Source organism: Postia placenta (genome assembly GCF_002117355.1).
Source record: "Postia placenta MAD-698-R-SB12 unplaced genomic scaffold POSPLAscaffold_12, whole genome shotgun sequence".
Classification (NCBI taxonomy): domain Eukaryota; kingdom Fungi; phylum Basidiomycota; class Agaricomycetes; order Polyporales; family Adustoporiaceae; genus Rhodonia; species Rhodonia placenta.
The window spans coordinates 786,585-799,052 of NW_020169843.1; the positions used below are offsets into that span (position 1 = coordinate 786,585).

General features: G+C 53.1%; 4 protein-coding genes across 4 annotated transcripts; 3 read left to right on the forward strand and 1 right to left on the reverse strand.

The window, feature by feature from the left end:
- Positions 1 to 540: 540 nt before the first annotated feature.
- On the forward strand, positions 541 to 4,327 carry POSPLADRAFT_1151025 (hypothetical protein; the record flags this gene model as incomplete). The annotated part of the gene is made up of 9 exons (XM_024486484.1): positions 541 to 916; positions 972 to 1,009; positions 1,070 to 1,106; positions 1,170 to 1,993; positions 2,050 to 3,115; positions 3,167 to 3,266; positions 3,737 to 3,844; positions 4,036 to 4,191; positions 4,222 to 4,327. The coding sequence occupies 9 exons, from the start codon at positions 541 to 543 to the stop codon at positions 4,325 to 4,327; spliced, it is 2,811 nt and encodes a 936-aa protein (XP_024336247.1).
- Positions 4,328 to 5,236: 909 nt separating this feature from the next.
- POSPLADRAFT_1041031 (hypothetical protein) lies at positions 5,237 to 5,937 on the forward strand. Its single transcript, XM_024477838.1, has one exon. The coding sequence runs from the start codon at positions 5,294 to 5,296 to the stop codon at positions 5,624 to 5,626; it is 333 nt and encodes a 110-aa protein (XP_024336248.1). The 5' UTR covers positions 5,237 to 5,293; the 3' UTR covers positions 5,627 to 5,937.
- Positions 5,938 to 6,289: 352 nt separating this feature from the next.
- On the forward strand, positions 6,290 to 8,047 carry POSPLADRAFT_1059639 (hypothetical protein; the record flags this gene model as incomplete). Its single annotated transcript, XM_024481179.1, has 4 exons — positions 6,290 to 7,016; positions 7,072 to 7,249; positions 7,307 to 7,435; positions 7,483 to 8,047. 4 exons carry the CDS (start codon positions 6,290 to 6,292, stop codon positions 8,045 to 8,047), a joined length of 1,599 nt encoding a protein of 532 aa, XP_024336249.1.
- POSPLADRAFT_1172765 (hypothetical protein) lies at positions 8,022 to 10,504 on the reverse strand (the record flags this gene model as incomplete). Its single annotated transcript, XM_024488196.1, has 6 exons — positions 8,022 to 9,328; positions 9,384 to 9,608; positions 9,661 to 9,763; positions 9,813 to 9,926; positions 9,976 to 10,227; positions 10,273 to 10,504. 6 exons carry the CDS (start codon positions 10,502 to 10,504, stop codon positions 8,176 to 8,178), a joined length of 2,079 nt encoding a protein of 692 aa, XP_024336250.1. The 3' UTR covers positions 8,022 to 8,175.
- Between the last annotated feature and the right edge of the window lie 1,964 nt (positions 10,505 to 12,468).

Below are 12,468 nucleotides of genomic sequence, written 5' to 3' on the forward strand. Positions count from 1 at the left end.
CGTGTTCAGTTTCCTAACGAAACCGTCCGAATCCCGCAGTACATACAACTGACTCGGAGTATGCTTGTATGGTAGAGCGCATCCTAGTTGAGGACTTGATGACGTTCCAGGCCCAAATCCTGTGTCATAGCCCTCGGCGGACGCAGATTTGTGACTGAGAACTTCATCTTGACCGGAGTTATGAGATACGCTCTAGTACATAAGTTAGTAGATAAATTTGCTCTCATGACTGTCAAAAACGGCACCGAACCAACATGTGAAGTACACGCACGACTGTCTGCGAAGCTCTCGTTGGCCCCATTACATCCAACACACAAAGATCGTACGGCCACTATCTGCACCTTGAACGCCGTGAGTGTAGACTGCATAGGGTGTTAGTAACCAACCATTGGGGCTCGAAAGGCTTGCTATGTTGGGACAACTACCGACCCCGTGCCAACGTTTTGCACGTTCCAGCGAAGCCTAGCGAAGCGCTCTCTCTGTCGGCTCTCTCACACAGACTCTCCAGCGTGTCTGTCGTCGAGCTGACTGCTGGAACCAATGGACCCGCAAATGCTAAATACGATGATGGCGCAGCTGGGTATCTCTCCGGAGGATCTACAAGCATATCAAGATACGATGGGAGCCGTCGGAATACCTGAGACGAGCACCAGCCCTCCTCAGTTCCATCCCGGAATGTCTGAAGCCGAATTGCGCGTAGCCATCCCTAGGTACAAGGCGTGGCTCGAGGAGGACCGCAAGATTCTACCCCAGCGTGCACGATATGTGTCGCGCCAGACATTGCTCTCATTTCACAATCGAGTTCGTCAGGCTCGATGGTCAGACGGACTCCCACAGGGTGAAGTGAGCACCAGGATGACAATATCGGGATTCCCAAAACATTCCAGTATAGTTCCCCTAGAACGACTGGAGCGCAGTACGTGGAATACAAGTTTGATCTCACATACAATAGCTGATGTGTTGATGTGTAGTCTGCTTCTCTCAAATGCTTGTTCGCAAAGTACACCTAGTGAGTAGAAGGGAACCTATATTTTCTGATACATTGCTCAAGCGATAGGTACTGCTATAGGGATCATATCTTCTCTGTCGTTCGATCGCACCTTCCTGTCAGTGACTGCACATTCCATAATTGTCAGGTCTTCACGCAACGTCTATAACAGGTCGCTTAGCATCAGTACAACTCCTCGTCGAAGACCCAGAGGGGACCACGCATTACCTCACCATCTACAATTTCCCCACTACCTTTCAATGCTCCCTCAAATATCTCGATGACTTGCTTCCGGTCGGAACAATCTTCGCAATCCGTGAGCCAACCTTCAAGGCTCCGACAACGGGAGATTATCCAATTGTCCGCGTCGATTCACCCAGTGATATCATCCTGGTGAGCCCGGGACATAGTGTCCTTAAGGGCGTTGCCTGGCGAACACACGACCCCTCCTCGAAGATATTAGCGATGTCCACGGTAGACTCATGCAGAGATCGAGGGAACGCCTTTTTTAAAGCGTCGCACTGGCTTCCTGCGGCTCTCATGTACTCTCGCGGGCTCGCAGCAGATCCTGAGGCCACCGTCCTGCTATCAAACCGTGCGGAGGTTTACCTGCGTCTTGGGTTCTGGTCCGGTGCTATCGCCGATGCCAGACGCGTTCGAACAAATTCCGATGCGCCTGAAGCTCTTCGTAACAAAGCGGTTTTCCGTGAAGCGAAGGCAGAATATGCGAGAGGGAATTACAAGACAGCCGAAGACCTATTCCTTCAATGGCAAAGTGTTCGTCCCGATGACGAGGAGGTGAAAGGCTGGATATCTCGAGCGCGTAAGCGACAGGCGGAACAAGAGACTGGTCAATACGACTGGGAGACGTTGTTCAACCAGTCGCAGTCAGATCATCATCTTGATGTTGCCGAATTCCGTGGCCCCATCGAGGTACAACAAGTGTCCCGACGCGGTGGTGGCCGTGGCATAGTGGCAGTTCAAGATATTGAGATAGGCCAACTCGTTGTGAGTATATGAGATACGGGTTTTCCCATATATGTTCTGACTATGTGGCACAGCTCGTAGCGAAGCCATTCCACAGCGTCTACGAGCGTGACCTTCATCCGAACGAGATCATGTTGAGCGTTGACCTGATCACTTCCAAGATGAATACACGTACACAGAGCGCTCTTTTGGCGGGCGTCATGCAGAAGCTCCTTGGCAATCCTGAATTGCATGGGTTGGTCTTTGACCTCTACGCTGGACCCGACTCCTCTCCCCCATCGTCATATCCTCCTGTGATATCCCCCGACGTCACGCCCGTAGATCCCTCCCAGGCATCCATCGACATCGATGTGGCTCGTTTGGATGCTATCATCTCGTTCAACGGCTTTTCACCCTCGGTACTTGAACCCATTTCTTGTAGGTCCAAGTCTAGGCCTGAAGAAGGGAAGCCAAGCGGGTTGTATTTACTGCCCTCGCTCTTCAATCACGCCTGCCAGAGCAATGCCGTCTGGACTTGCGTGGGCGATGTGATGGTCATTAGGGCGACGAAGCGCATCATACTTGGGGAGGAGATTACAATACCCTACACCTCTGCCCATGGCAATCCATACGAGGAGCGTCGAGCTATACTCCGACGGTTTTCCATCGACGAATGTGGCTGTTCTCTGTGCCAAGACGATCGCAAGGACGACGAATCGGCGCACAAGATGAGAGACGAACTTCTCGCCAAGAGGAAGTCGAGTCGACTGACCGACGCCTCGACCGCCCAACTCTTATCGCTGGAACAGCAGTTTGCGGCGACCTATTCGCCATCACGGGGTCCTTGCAAACCTAGACTGGCCGATATACAGCATGCTATAGCGGAGACGCTGCGCAAGCCGGGCAGCACAGCGTCGATTCCAAACGCGATTGAATACGAGAAGAAGGCACTAGAAAGTCTAGGGTTCATTGTCTTGGGCAAGGACGCCATGCAGCAGTCCGAGTCATGGGACGGCACCAAATTGCCAATCGATACAGCACAAATATCAACGGCGTCTGTTTTCGACATCCCAGCTCTCTGCATGCTGAGGCTTGCACACGACTATCTGCGACTTTCCGACACGTCAGGTGCCATCGGATGGTTAAAGACCGCACAGTGGCGTAAGTATTCCCATCATGCTGCGCCTACAAGCAAAGACTGATTGCTTGCAGTCGTTGCAACCTGGGTTGGTGGAGACAAGATGTTTTTCATGCGAGTAATGGCTCCCGTGCTTGAAGAATGGAAATTGAAAAGGTTGGCAGCGTCAGTCGTGTGAGGTGTGAGAAAGATGCAGTGTTCAGGGATATAGCAGGCGTGGTTAGTAGATGATCCGTAGATTGTCGATAAACAGCCTAGTGAATCCTATAATTCACTTCGATGCACGCCGTGTCTCCTAGTAATTCGACTGCAAAACTAAGAGATACGGGATTTTGACTGGTTGACAATGAATGGGAACCCTCTTTTAAGAACATGATCGACAAGGGATCTTAGCGATGAAATGTTTCGCCGTACTGACGAGGCTACAGCCAGCGTCCACATGCACGCGGGAAACTATGGATGCTGTCAGACGGCGTATTCGATTGTCAAACTGTGTAGCAGGGCAACAGGTCTGAGATGACACTTGTGCGTTGAGGCATGTCGTTGTCAATTTCGGTCTGCGCGGATCCACATTTCCGGTGTGCGAAGATGGCCCCACAGTGACGAAGCCACAGCGCTCACCTGCACGGTCTGCAATACGATAGCCTCTCCGACGCAACCATCTCTGATACAATAGACTGCTACTCGACTCACGAGGGCTTTCAGAGATTGTACAGTGATATGGCCCGCTATTTCCATAGTATAGGTGGTAAGTATAAGTTAACAACATTACAAACGGTCATCCCGGCAAGCCCGCAGGAAACATGGGAAGCACGAGCCAACGAACGTGAGTTGACCTGTGAAAGATATATGCTACAAACAAGTAAACGAAAGCTAGGTTTGCGTAGACAAAAGAATATAAACTAACCAGATCACCGTTATAGAGTATGCTCACGACGCGCAGTCCGCAACTCCGCTGCCCATCTAAGGCGCCGACCCTTTATCATGTCTCGCTATATGAAGGAGGGACATCCACGGGAATATCGTGTTCGGGTGGGGCGGCCCCTGCCGACGAAGAGGATGCGTCCACAGCTCCGAAACGTATGCCCGAGTCCGCATGGTACGTCGCTGGTTGCTGCGCGATGGACAGTAGTCCAGCTTGCGCCGCCTTGCTGTTCGCCTGGTTTGGCGAAGATTTATTCCGCACAGACATCTCCGGCGCACCAGAGCTCGAGCCTGCTGCAGAGGCTGAGTAGCTCATCGGTGGCTGCGAAGGGCCGCCGCTGTACGTGCTGCCGCCGACCTCGCTGGAAGGTGGCGAGTAAACACTAACCTGATTGAAAGGTACCTGGGCCGGGGGAGGTGCAGGCGCGGATGCGTTAGGGTATGGTTCTGTTTTGATCTCTGCAGTAACGAAGATATCAGCGGGTGTCATGATAAAGGAGAGCCTGCGCGTACCGTGATGGAGCATGTCATCAGCATTCGAGGCATGGTAGAAGTATGCACGCCCGCCTCTTCTACGTCTCAGAAGTAGGAAGAAGATCAGGAGGCCGATGATCACCAGACCGGCGACGCCTCCCACGACGCCTCCGACAATCGCACCAACGTCTGTTTTCGAGCTCGAGGACGTGGAAGCACCCGTAGTTAAGGGTAGGGGAGCGGAGGTGTAGGTAGCACCTGGCACACTCGTCGTTGATTCCGGGATATATAGGATGAATTCGAGAATATAGGGGTTGTCCGCAGTCGCATTCGTGACATTGAAAACGACTAGATGGTTGCCAGAAGAAAGATTTGGTGACTCGTAGAATGTGACACCGTCCTGTTCTGTGGTTACGTTGGAAGGTCCAACATACGGCACTGGCGTGGAATGGTCGACAGAGTATGTTGACTCGATGGGAGCTCCTTGTTCGAGAACCCCGAATACACCGACTTTGAGACCTGGAGAACGTGTCTACGAGTGACTCCTATTTGGTTAGGAGTACTCACCATTGAAATCGAGGACACCGGAAGCTGTGCCCTGTGCGATAGCGATGGTAGCGTTCTCGGACGTTATTTTCGTCCAGTTGCCATATAAATTTAGTTGAGAACTCGTAACATAGACAACCACAACGTCATTATCAGCGGTCTGCGGCATAATGGAGGAAAAAAGAGAGCGGACGGGGTGTGCGTGAGAGGTGGCGATGTTAATATACCAGTTGCATCAGGGGACGTTTCGTGCCCTGATGGCTGTACAGTGCTTGGCTACGCCAGCGGAAACGGGCGGTGATCTTAAAAACCCATGCGTCGGGGTTACGTTAGCGATAGCGATCCCGCCGGTGATTGCGACTTGGAAAAGGGGGACAGACGTGTTGCCACACGGTCCAAACCCCAGTGGTCTCTGGAGTAAGACGAGGACTCCAGAGCATTTGAACCAGTGCTCTAGGCCGACTACCAGTGCACAAGCGATATATCACACCCAAGGAAAATTGACCGGGCCTTGGGATCTCAGAGAGCATACTCGCGTTGATGGCGCTCGTCGTTCCCGGCGCACCTATAATACACGTGGTGTAATTTGATGGATCCGAGTCAGTTTGGGAACATGAACGCTCTACTTGCTTTGCTCGAGAAGACGAGGGGAGTGACGATCAGAGCACAGAATTGCCGTTCTGGATGAAGAGTGCAGCGGCATTCGTCAAGTTGCTTCCGTAATTAATTAGGGTCTGAAGTCCCTATTCGGTGCATTGGTCGATCTGAAGCAGATGATGGCACAGAGTTGCTTTGATGTATGACCCGAATTATATTTCGGGGTATAGTTTGTCTAGGTTGAGAAGAAATGATTTGCAGAACGCAGAAGCGGCCCGTGGCAGTGAAAGGAGAGATCAGAAACGGTCCGGCAACGTCCGAGATGCTCAGTTCACCTCTACTTCCGCGGAAGTCCACCTGATCGAGATCTGAGGTTTACTTACCCCGTGTTTGGTACCTATAACTTTAAGGCGTGAGTTCAGCCACATCTTCATGTGTGTGTTCGGTAGTAATTGACGATTCTAGGGTCTCCCAAGGGCATAAGCCAAGCGTGAAGAGACTTATGTACGTCTACCTTCTGCTGGCAAAGTTGCTCCATTAGGGATTCGCCCAATTTCGTTCCGTTTGCCTTACTATGGATGCGCTAACCGCCCCTCTCTTTAGTGAAGTGGAGAAGCCTGTCTCTGTGTTCGCTGAACTTTCATACCCAAGGCGGCATGCTTCGGCAGGCCTGGAAACCCGTCGTCGGCACAGCTGTCCTAGTTGGCGCCCCAAGCTATATCTATTACAGGTATTATCTCAAGCCCGCGAGCGAGACGTTCGACCTCCGCGTCAGAACGCGCGGCCCCGACGGAAAACCCGTCGTGACTACACGCGCCATGTCACTCTTGTCCAAGGACCAAATTAATGCCCGCCTCACTGAGCACGCGACCTCAAAGACTACCCCAAGACCCGGCATTGTGTGGAAGCAAGCAACTGCGCATTTGGCGTCCAACAACCCCATCGAGGACGCATACGCCAGTGCTTTCGTGCAACGCGATGCGACCGACCCAGCTGGCCCCGGTGACCTGCTCTTCTTTGCCGTCATGGACGGCCACGGTGGCCCGCATACCTCACGACTGCTGTCACAAGTCCTCCTACCCGCGGTCGCCCTTGAGCTGCATCAACTCTCTCGGACCCCCGAATCGTCCGCCTCAAAATGGCCAAGTCTTCAAAATATTCAGTCGCTATTATACCCTACTGCCGTTACGCCACTACCATTTGACTCGGACCCAGAGCGCGTGAAGCGCGCCATTCAGACTGCTTTCTTGAACCTGGATTGGGAGTTGATTAATGCCCCGATGCGTATTCTAGCGGAGCATGCTGACGCACTCAAGAAAGGGAATGTACCCGACCTCAGCCAGCACCCGATGGCGCTGGCGAGTATGAAGCCTGCGATGTCTGGTTCGTCGCTCAATCTGGTACAATCAGCGAGCGTTCCATTTTGACAGTTGTGTAGGGAGCTGTGCGCTTATGGCGCTCTTTGACACCGCACATGAAAATCTGTACGTGGCCTGCACAGGCGACAGCCGTGCGGTTGCTGGAGTGTACGAAGAGACTGAAGACGGGCGAGGCTCATGGCGTGTCGAAGTACTAAGCGAAGACCAAACGGGCAGAAATCCCAACGAACTCAAGAGGTTGCCTTCCTTAAACACATTCTGTTATGAGTGGTATTGACTCACCGTATTGGATAGGATACAATCAGAACATCCTGCTGACGAAACAGATACCGTCATCATGCGTGGACGTGTCCTCGGCGGGCTAGAGCCCAGCAGAGCATTCGGAGACGCACGATATAAGTGGCCTCGCGAGATGCAGTCAATGTACGCAGCCTCTCGTGCCTCCTAGACGATACACTGACCGTACCCAGTCTGAACAAGGCCTTCCTCGAGGGCACCAACGTCGCGACGCGCTCGGCCCCCACCCTGCTCAAGACTCCTCCATACGTGACGTCCCGCCCCGAAGTGACGCATCGCAAACTCCCCTTCCTCGGCGACCCCTCCAGGCAGAAGCTACGGTTCGTCGTCCTCGCCACGGACGGCCTCTGGGACGAGATCTCCTCCGAGGAGGTCGTCGCTCTCGTCGGCGGGTACCTGTCGGGGCTCAAGGGCACCGTCGCCAAGGCCGACCTGCCAGACCTTGTGCCGACGTCGTCCGGCTCGCGGACGGTGGAAGGCAAGGATAAGCGCCATCAGCAGGACAAGCAGGGCGCGTGGGCCTTCGTCGACGACAACGTCAGCACGCACCTGATCCGGAACGCGTTCGGCGGTGCGAACGATAACCAGCTGCGAAAAGTCCTCAGCATCCCCGCTCCGTTATCCAGGAACTACCGGGACGACGTCACGGTCACGGTTGTGTGGTGGGAGGAGGGTCGTGGGCTTGACGCGCAGGCGGACTTATCGCGCTCTGAGCAAGCAGTCAAGTCCAAGTTGTAACTACGTGCGCTATGTACATTGTGAATGCATTCGCATCTTGGATATAACGCAGTCGCAGTGAAGAGAATAAGTCGGAGGTCTACTGCGACTGAGAACCGGAGTACAAGTAAAAGATATGCCGCCATACTCTACATCAAAAAGTGCCTTTTCTTCTTGCCGTAAAGGTTCACTGGCTGTCCAGGGTCCCGTCGCAGATTGTTACTGCCTGTTAGACGGCTGCTAATGGGATTGCTTCCGCCTGCGAACTTGGACCCGGAGCTTTTCCGTCCCTTCGCAGGAGTTGACGTCGCACTCGGTGAAAGTGGGGTCCGTGCCCATTTCCTCAGCGACTCCTCGTCATCCTCGCCTGGCTCAGGAGACTTTCGCTTTTTCGACTTGGCGTCGTCCCTCGCGTTTGATTTTGACCCATAGAAGCTAGTCGTGGGAACTGACGAGTAGAGCGGGCCTTTCGACGACAAGGATTCCCCGGGTGGCGCCGGCTTCGGAGTCGCCGACGTAAGGGTTAACGACGGGGCAGGAGGTTTGTCATCAGAATCAAAATCATCGCCCGACTCGACCTTTGTCTTCGGCACCTCGATCTTCTCTCCAATGTCATCATCGCTATCGTCATGATATTGCGAGAGGCTCGCGAGAGCGCTGGTAGGGCTCTTTGATACTGCAGCTATCTTTTTTGCAAGTGTTTTTGCCTGTGGATCAGCAGACGCTTTATGGCTCGTGGAGGCGTCCTTAGGAGCGTCGGTAGCCGGCATCGGCGAGGGAAGAAGTGGTCCAATGAACGGGGCATCGGTGGCCGACTTGGCACGCTTGGACGAGACCTCCTCATCGCTCCCAGAGACCTTCCGCTTCTTCATACCGGCGACAAGTCCCGTCTTCGTTGGCAAGGCAGGACTAACGGGAGCTTTGACAGCCGCCTCCAGGGCATGACCCTTATCCCGCATGTAAAACAGAATATAGGCGCTGCGCATGCTTGTCGGGGTGCCCGGGTGCCTGGTGACGGAATCGTCGTTCATTTCGTACCATTGATTGTCGCAACCCTTGACGTGCGCATAGTAGTGGCCAGAGTTGGGACCACCGCCGGCATGAGATATCACCCCGTAGAGCGAATATGTCGGCCCATGCTGGCCTTGGCTCATGTAAGGCTGCAACGAAAGGTGTTCTTCGTACTTGACAGGGTGGCTAATCTTCCGCCCCATCGGCGAGAATCTCTTCAGATGAAGTGTCAAAACCAATGGCGCGTCATGAACTGTAAATTGCTTGTCGGCTGTCACCGGCTTTTTGCACCTATCGTCACTCGTGGTTAGAGACAAGTACTCTCCTTGAGAGCTCCGCCACTCACTTCTCGCATTTGTATTTATCAGCGCCCTTCAAGTGATCGACGGCGACAAACTTCCGGAGAGCTTCCTTGAGGCTCTGTGCACCATAGATATCGACACTAAGGTCCAGGACATTGTCGAACGTGTCGCTGTTGTAATCGCATTCCAAACAAGTCACTCTTGAGCGTAGGCGGCCGCCAAAAATTTTGTGTACCCAAGTTGTTTCTGCCAACTTCGGGTCCACTTTCCTGTATACAGGCCGATCAACACGTGCACTAAGACGCTGGATGATATACTCACTGAGGATACCCCGCTAGGCATGATTTCTGAAGAGCATCAATAGCATACCGAAGGAACTCGTGTGAGTCCTCCTGTCTCCCCCTACGCATATGTTTTGCAATAACTGCCGGGTCGTTGAGCCACAAAGTCGGTATTGAAAGACGCCAACAGACCTTGCAGCTTAGTCGTAATGGGGTATGGCGCAAATGCTCGTCGCTTGGTATGCGACTCGTGCATAACTTGCCGCAGAGAGCAAGCCATGCAGAATGCATTCTTCGCCGAGCGGCCTAGTGAGAGAGCGTCATTATGATTTGTCACGGCATTCAATGAAGTGACAGAACGCACATGGATCGGACTTTGAATGTGCGATCAAAACATGAAGTAGTGGGGGTGTGTGAAGCAGGCATTGGAGCGCACTATTGAGGAAGCACGTATTGCCCGAATTGTGGAAGCCTGAGCCAACTGTGGCGCCGGTAGGCCATGCCGTCGATAGCTGGCTAGTGAAAAGTTGCTTCCCTGGGATTGATGCAGCGCGCTGAGGATTTGGGGACTGAGGGATCGTGGCATTGGATGCAGATTTCTTGGTTTCTTGTGCCTAGACAAGAAGACACCGCATCGTTTGTATCAAATCACCTTGTGTGATCGAAAAGGGACTAACCTCAACTCTCGTGGGTCGCGGGGTGGTGTTGATCGGTTGGTACTTGTTTTCGTCAGTTGCCAGAGCGCCTGAGGAAGATCCCTCAACGAATTCGATCGGGGGTGGCAAGAGACTCTTGAAAGACTCCATGTCCTTCGCAGGACGATACTGCTGCATGGTATCTTCGGATGAGAACCCAGACGTCGGCATGAGCGGCGACGCGAGCATTTTGTAAGCTCTGCGTATTGGAGAAGGGGGCAGGGCCGGAGGGACGCGATGAATCGCGCAGAGAGGGAGGAGGAGGCGCGCCGTGGATGGGGGAAAAGGAAGGCAGTCCTCAGGAGCGTCTAACTCGAGAGCAGGGAAGAAGTGGAGATGCGATCTCTTCACGTGATCATCCTTGGCCCCGCGCAAGTCTATGACGAGACATTACTTAACAGACAAGATAAACCACTTGTTTGAATGTTCAAGCTTGAATAAGGCATTTTTCTATGCTCAGATATTACTCGAATAACAGCGATACAAACTGGTGGCTCCGATATTCCCCCACGACTTACGGTGCTTGAGCGCAGAAAGAAGGCATTGCCCCCGCCGAAAATGTATTATGTCAAAATAATGAGGCCGAGAACGATACACTACTATGGTGGCGTCCTACTAGACGATACAAGCGCTAAGTGGTATGAAGTTTTAAGTAAGGTGAGGCGGCTCTATGACACGAGAGAACAGGATGCTGTATTAAATGATATAAGTTACCACGAGATATGCCAAAGTGTTCAGGGAAGATATGGGGTTTGAGCGTAAGCATGATCTGGACGCAACGTGTTCGAGCTATAAAGCTCAGGGCGATAGCGCGCGTTCGAGATCATATAAGACAGATACTTCGCCTCGTAAGGAGATAGCGAGCCAGGCATAGGATCATGTCTGAGTGCCGTCGAGGAGAAGTACGAAGTCGGTGGAGAGTCAGTGGATGCGTATTGATATGTCGGCGACGGCGTTGGCGTTGCTTGCGGGGTATGAGTTCCAGTCCAGCCAGGCGCTGTGCTCGCCCATTGGCTCTGACTCTGGCTGTGCATGTCGGGGAGCATCGTCAATAAATTAGTGTCGACCATCTGCTGCGTGCTCCGAGAGAGAGCCCCTGGATAGCCCACTGCGTAGTCATTGTTAGATGATGACCTCTATGAACAATACGGGAACGACGTACTTTGCCCTCCATTGAGGTTGTAGTCTTGAGACATAATATGAGACCCACCCGCAGGTGATGAGGCGTAGGGATGACTACCGCCATAGTTGTGCTGATACGAGACGCTCATCATCGGATTTGAGGGACGCGCCACATCGTGGTACGAGGACAATCGCAACGAGGAGTCGTATGATAGCTCATGGCGGGCCATTGAGCGAGGGACACTCTGCGCCGAGGGCTGGACATACGTGTTGGAGTAGCTGTACGAAGGCGTATTGCGGAGACTCGAAGACCCGGGCACGGTGGCCGTGTACGCGGTCAAGGGCTGAATATACGAACTCGACGAAGGCGCAGAAATGCGAACCGGGGTATCTTGCTGGCGGGTAGGACTGTTGCCCTGCGACGAATCTGAGGATGTGTACTCTGGAGTGGCCCGACGTACACGCTGTGAATTCCGCGTGGCGCGCGCTTCGGCCACGAGAGATCGTGTGCCCGGTGGTTTTGTCTGCCGTTCTGGCTCCGGTGAAGGTGCTTCTGCAGGCGAGACAACGGTGTCTGGAGTTGCCTTCTTCTCGTAAAGCATGCAGGCCGTGACGTTCATAGTACTGGGGTCGATATTGTGGTGCTTCTTGAGATGGGTGATGAACTGCGCCCGTCGCTTGATCCTGAAGTATTGGCCGTGAAGACATGCAAGGACGCAAATACAAGAATAGAATGAACGTACGTCTTTCTTTTGATGCATACCGGGCACAAATGTCCCACAAAACCCATGTGTATCTCCTTGTTGTGGCGGCTACGGGATGATCCATCGCCAAATATCATCGGGCACGCTTCACATTTATAAGGCTTCGCTCCAGTGCTATGAATGATGTCAGAACACGGCGACATGGCTTGGGAGGATGACTGGGCGATGATAGCGGTAAAGTGTTGATTCTAAGGACTTACTGTGTATTTAAATGCGTCTTGAGGGCGCCCGACTGAATAAAGCGCATAGTACAATATTTGCATTTAT

Excerpts from the sequence above, each read along its gene's own strand:
- POSPLADRAFT_1041031 (XM_024477838.1), top strand. The coding sequence starts at position 5,294 with ATGGCTGTACAGTGCTTGGCTACGCCAGCGGAAACGGGCGGTGATCTT.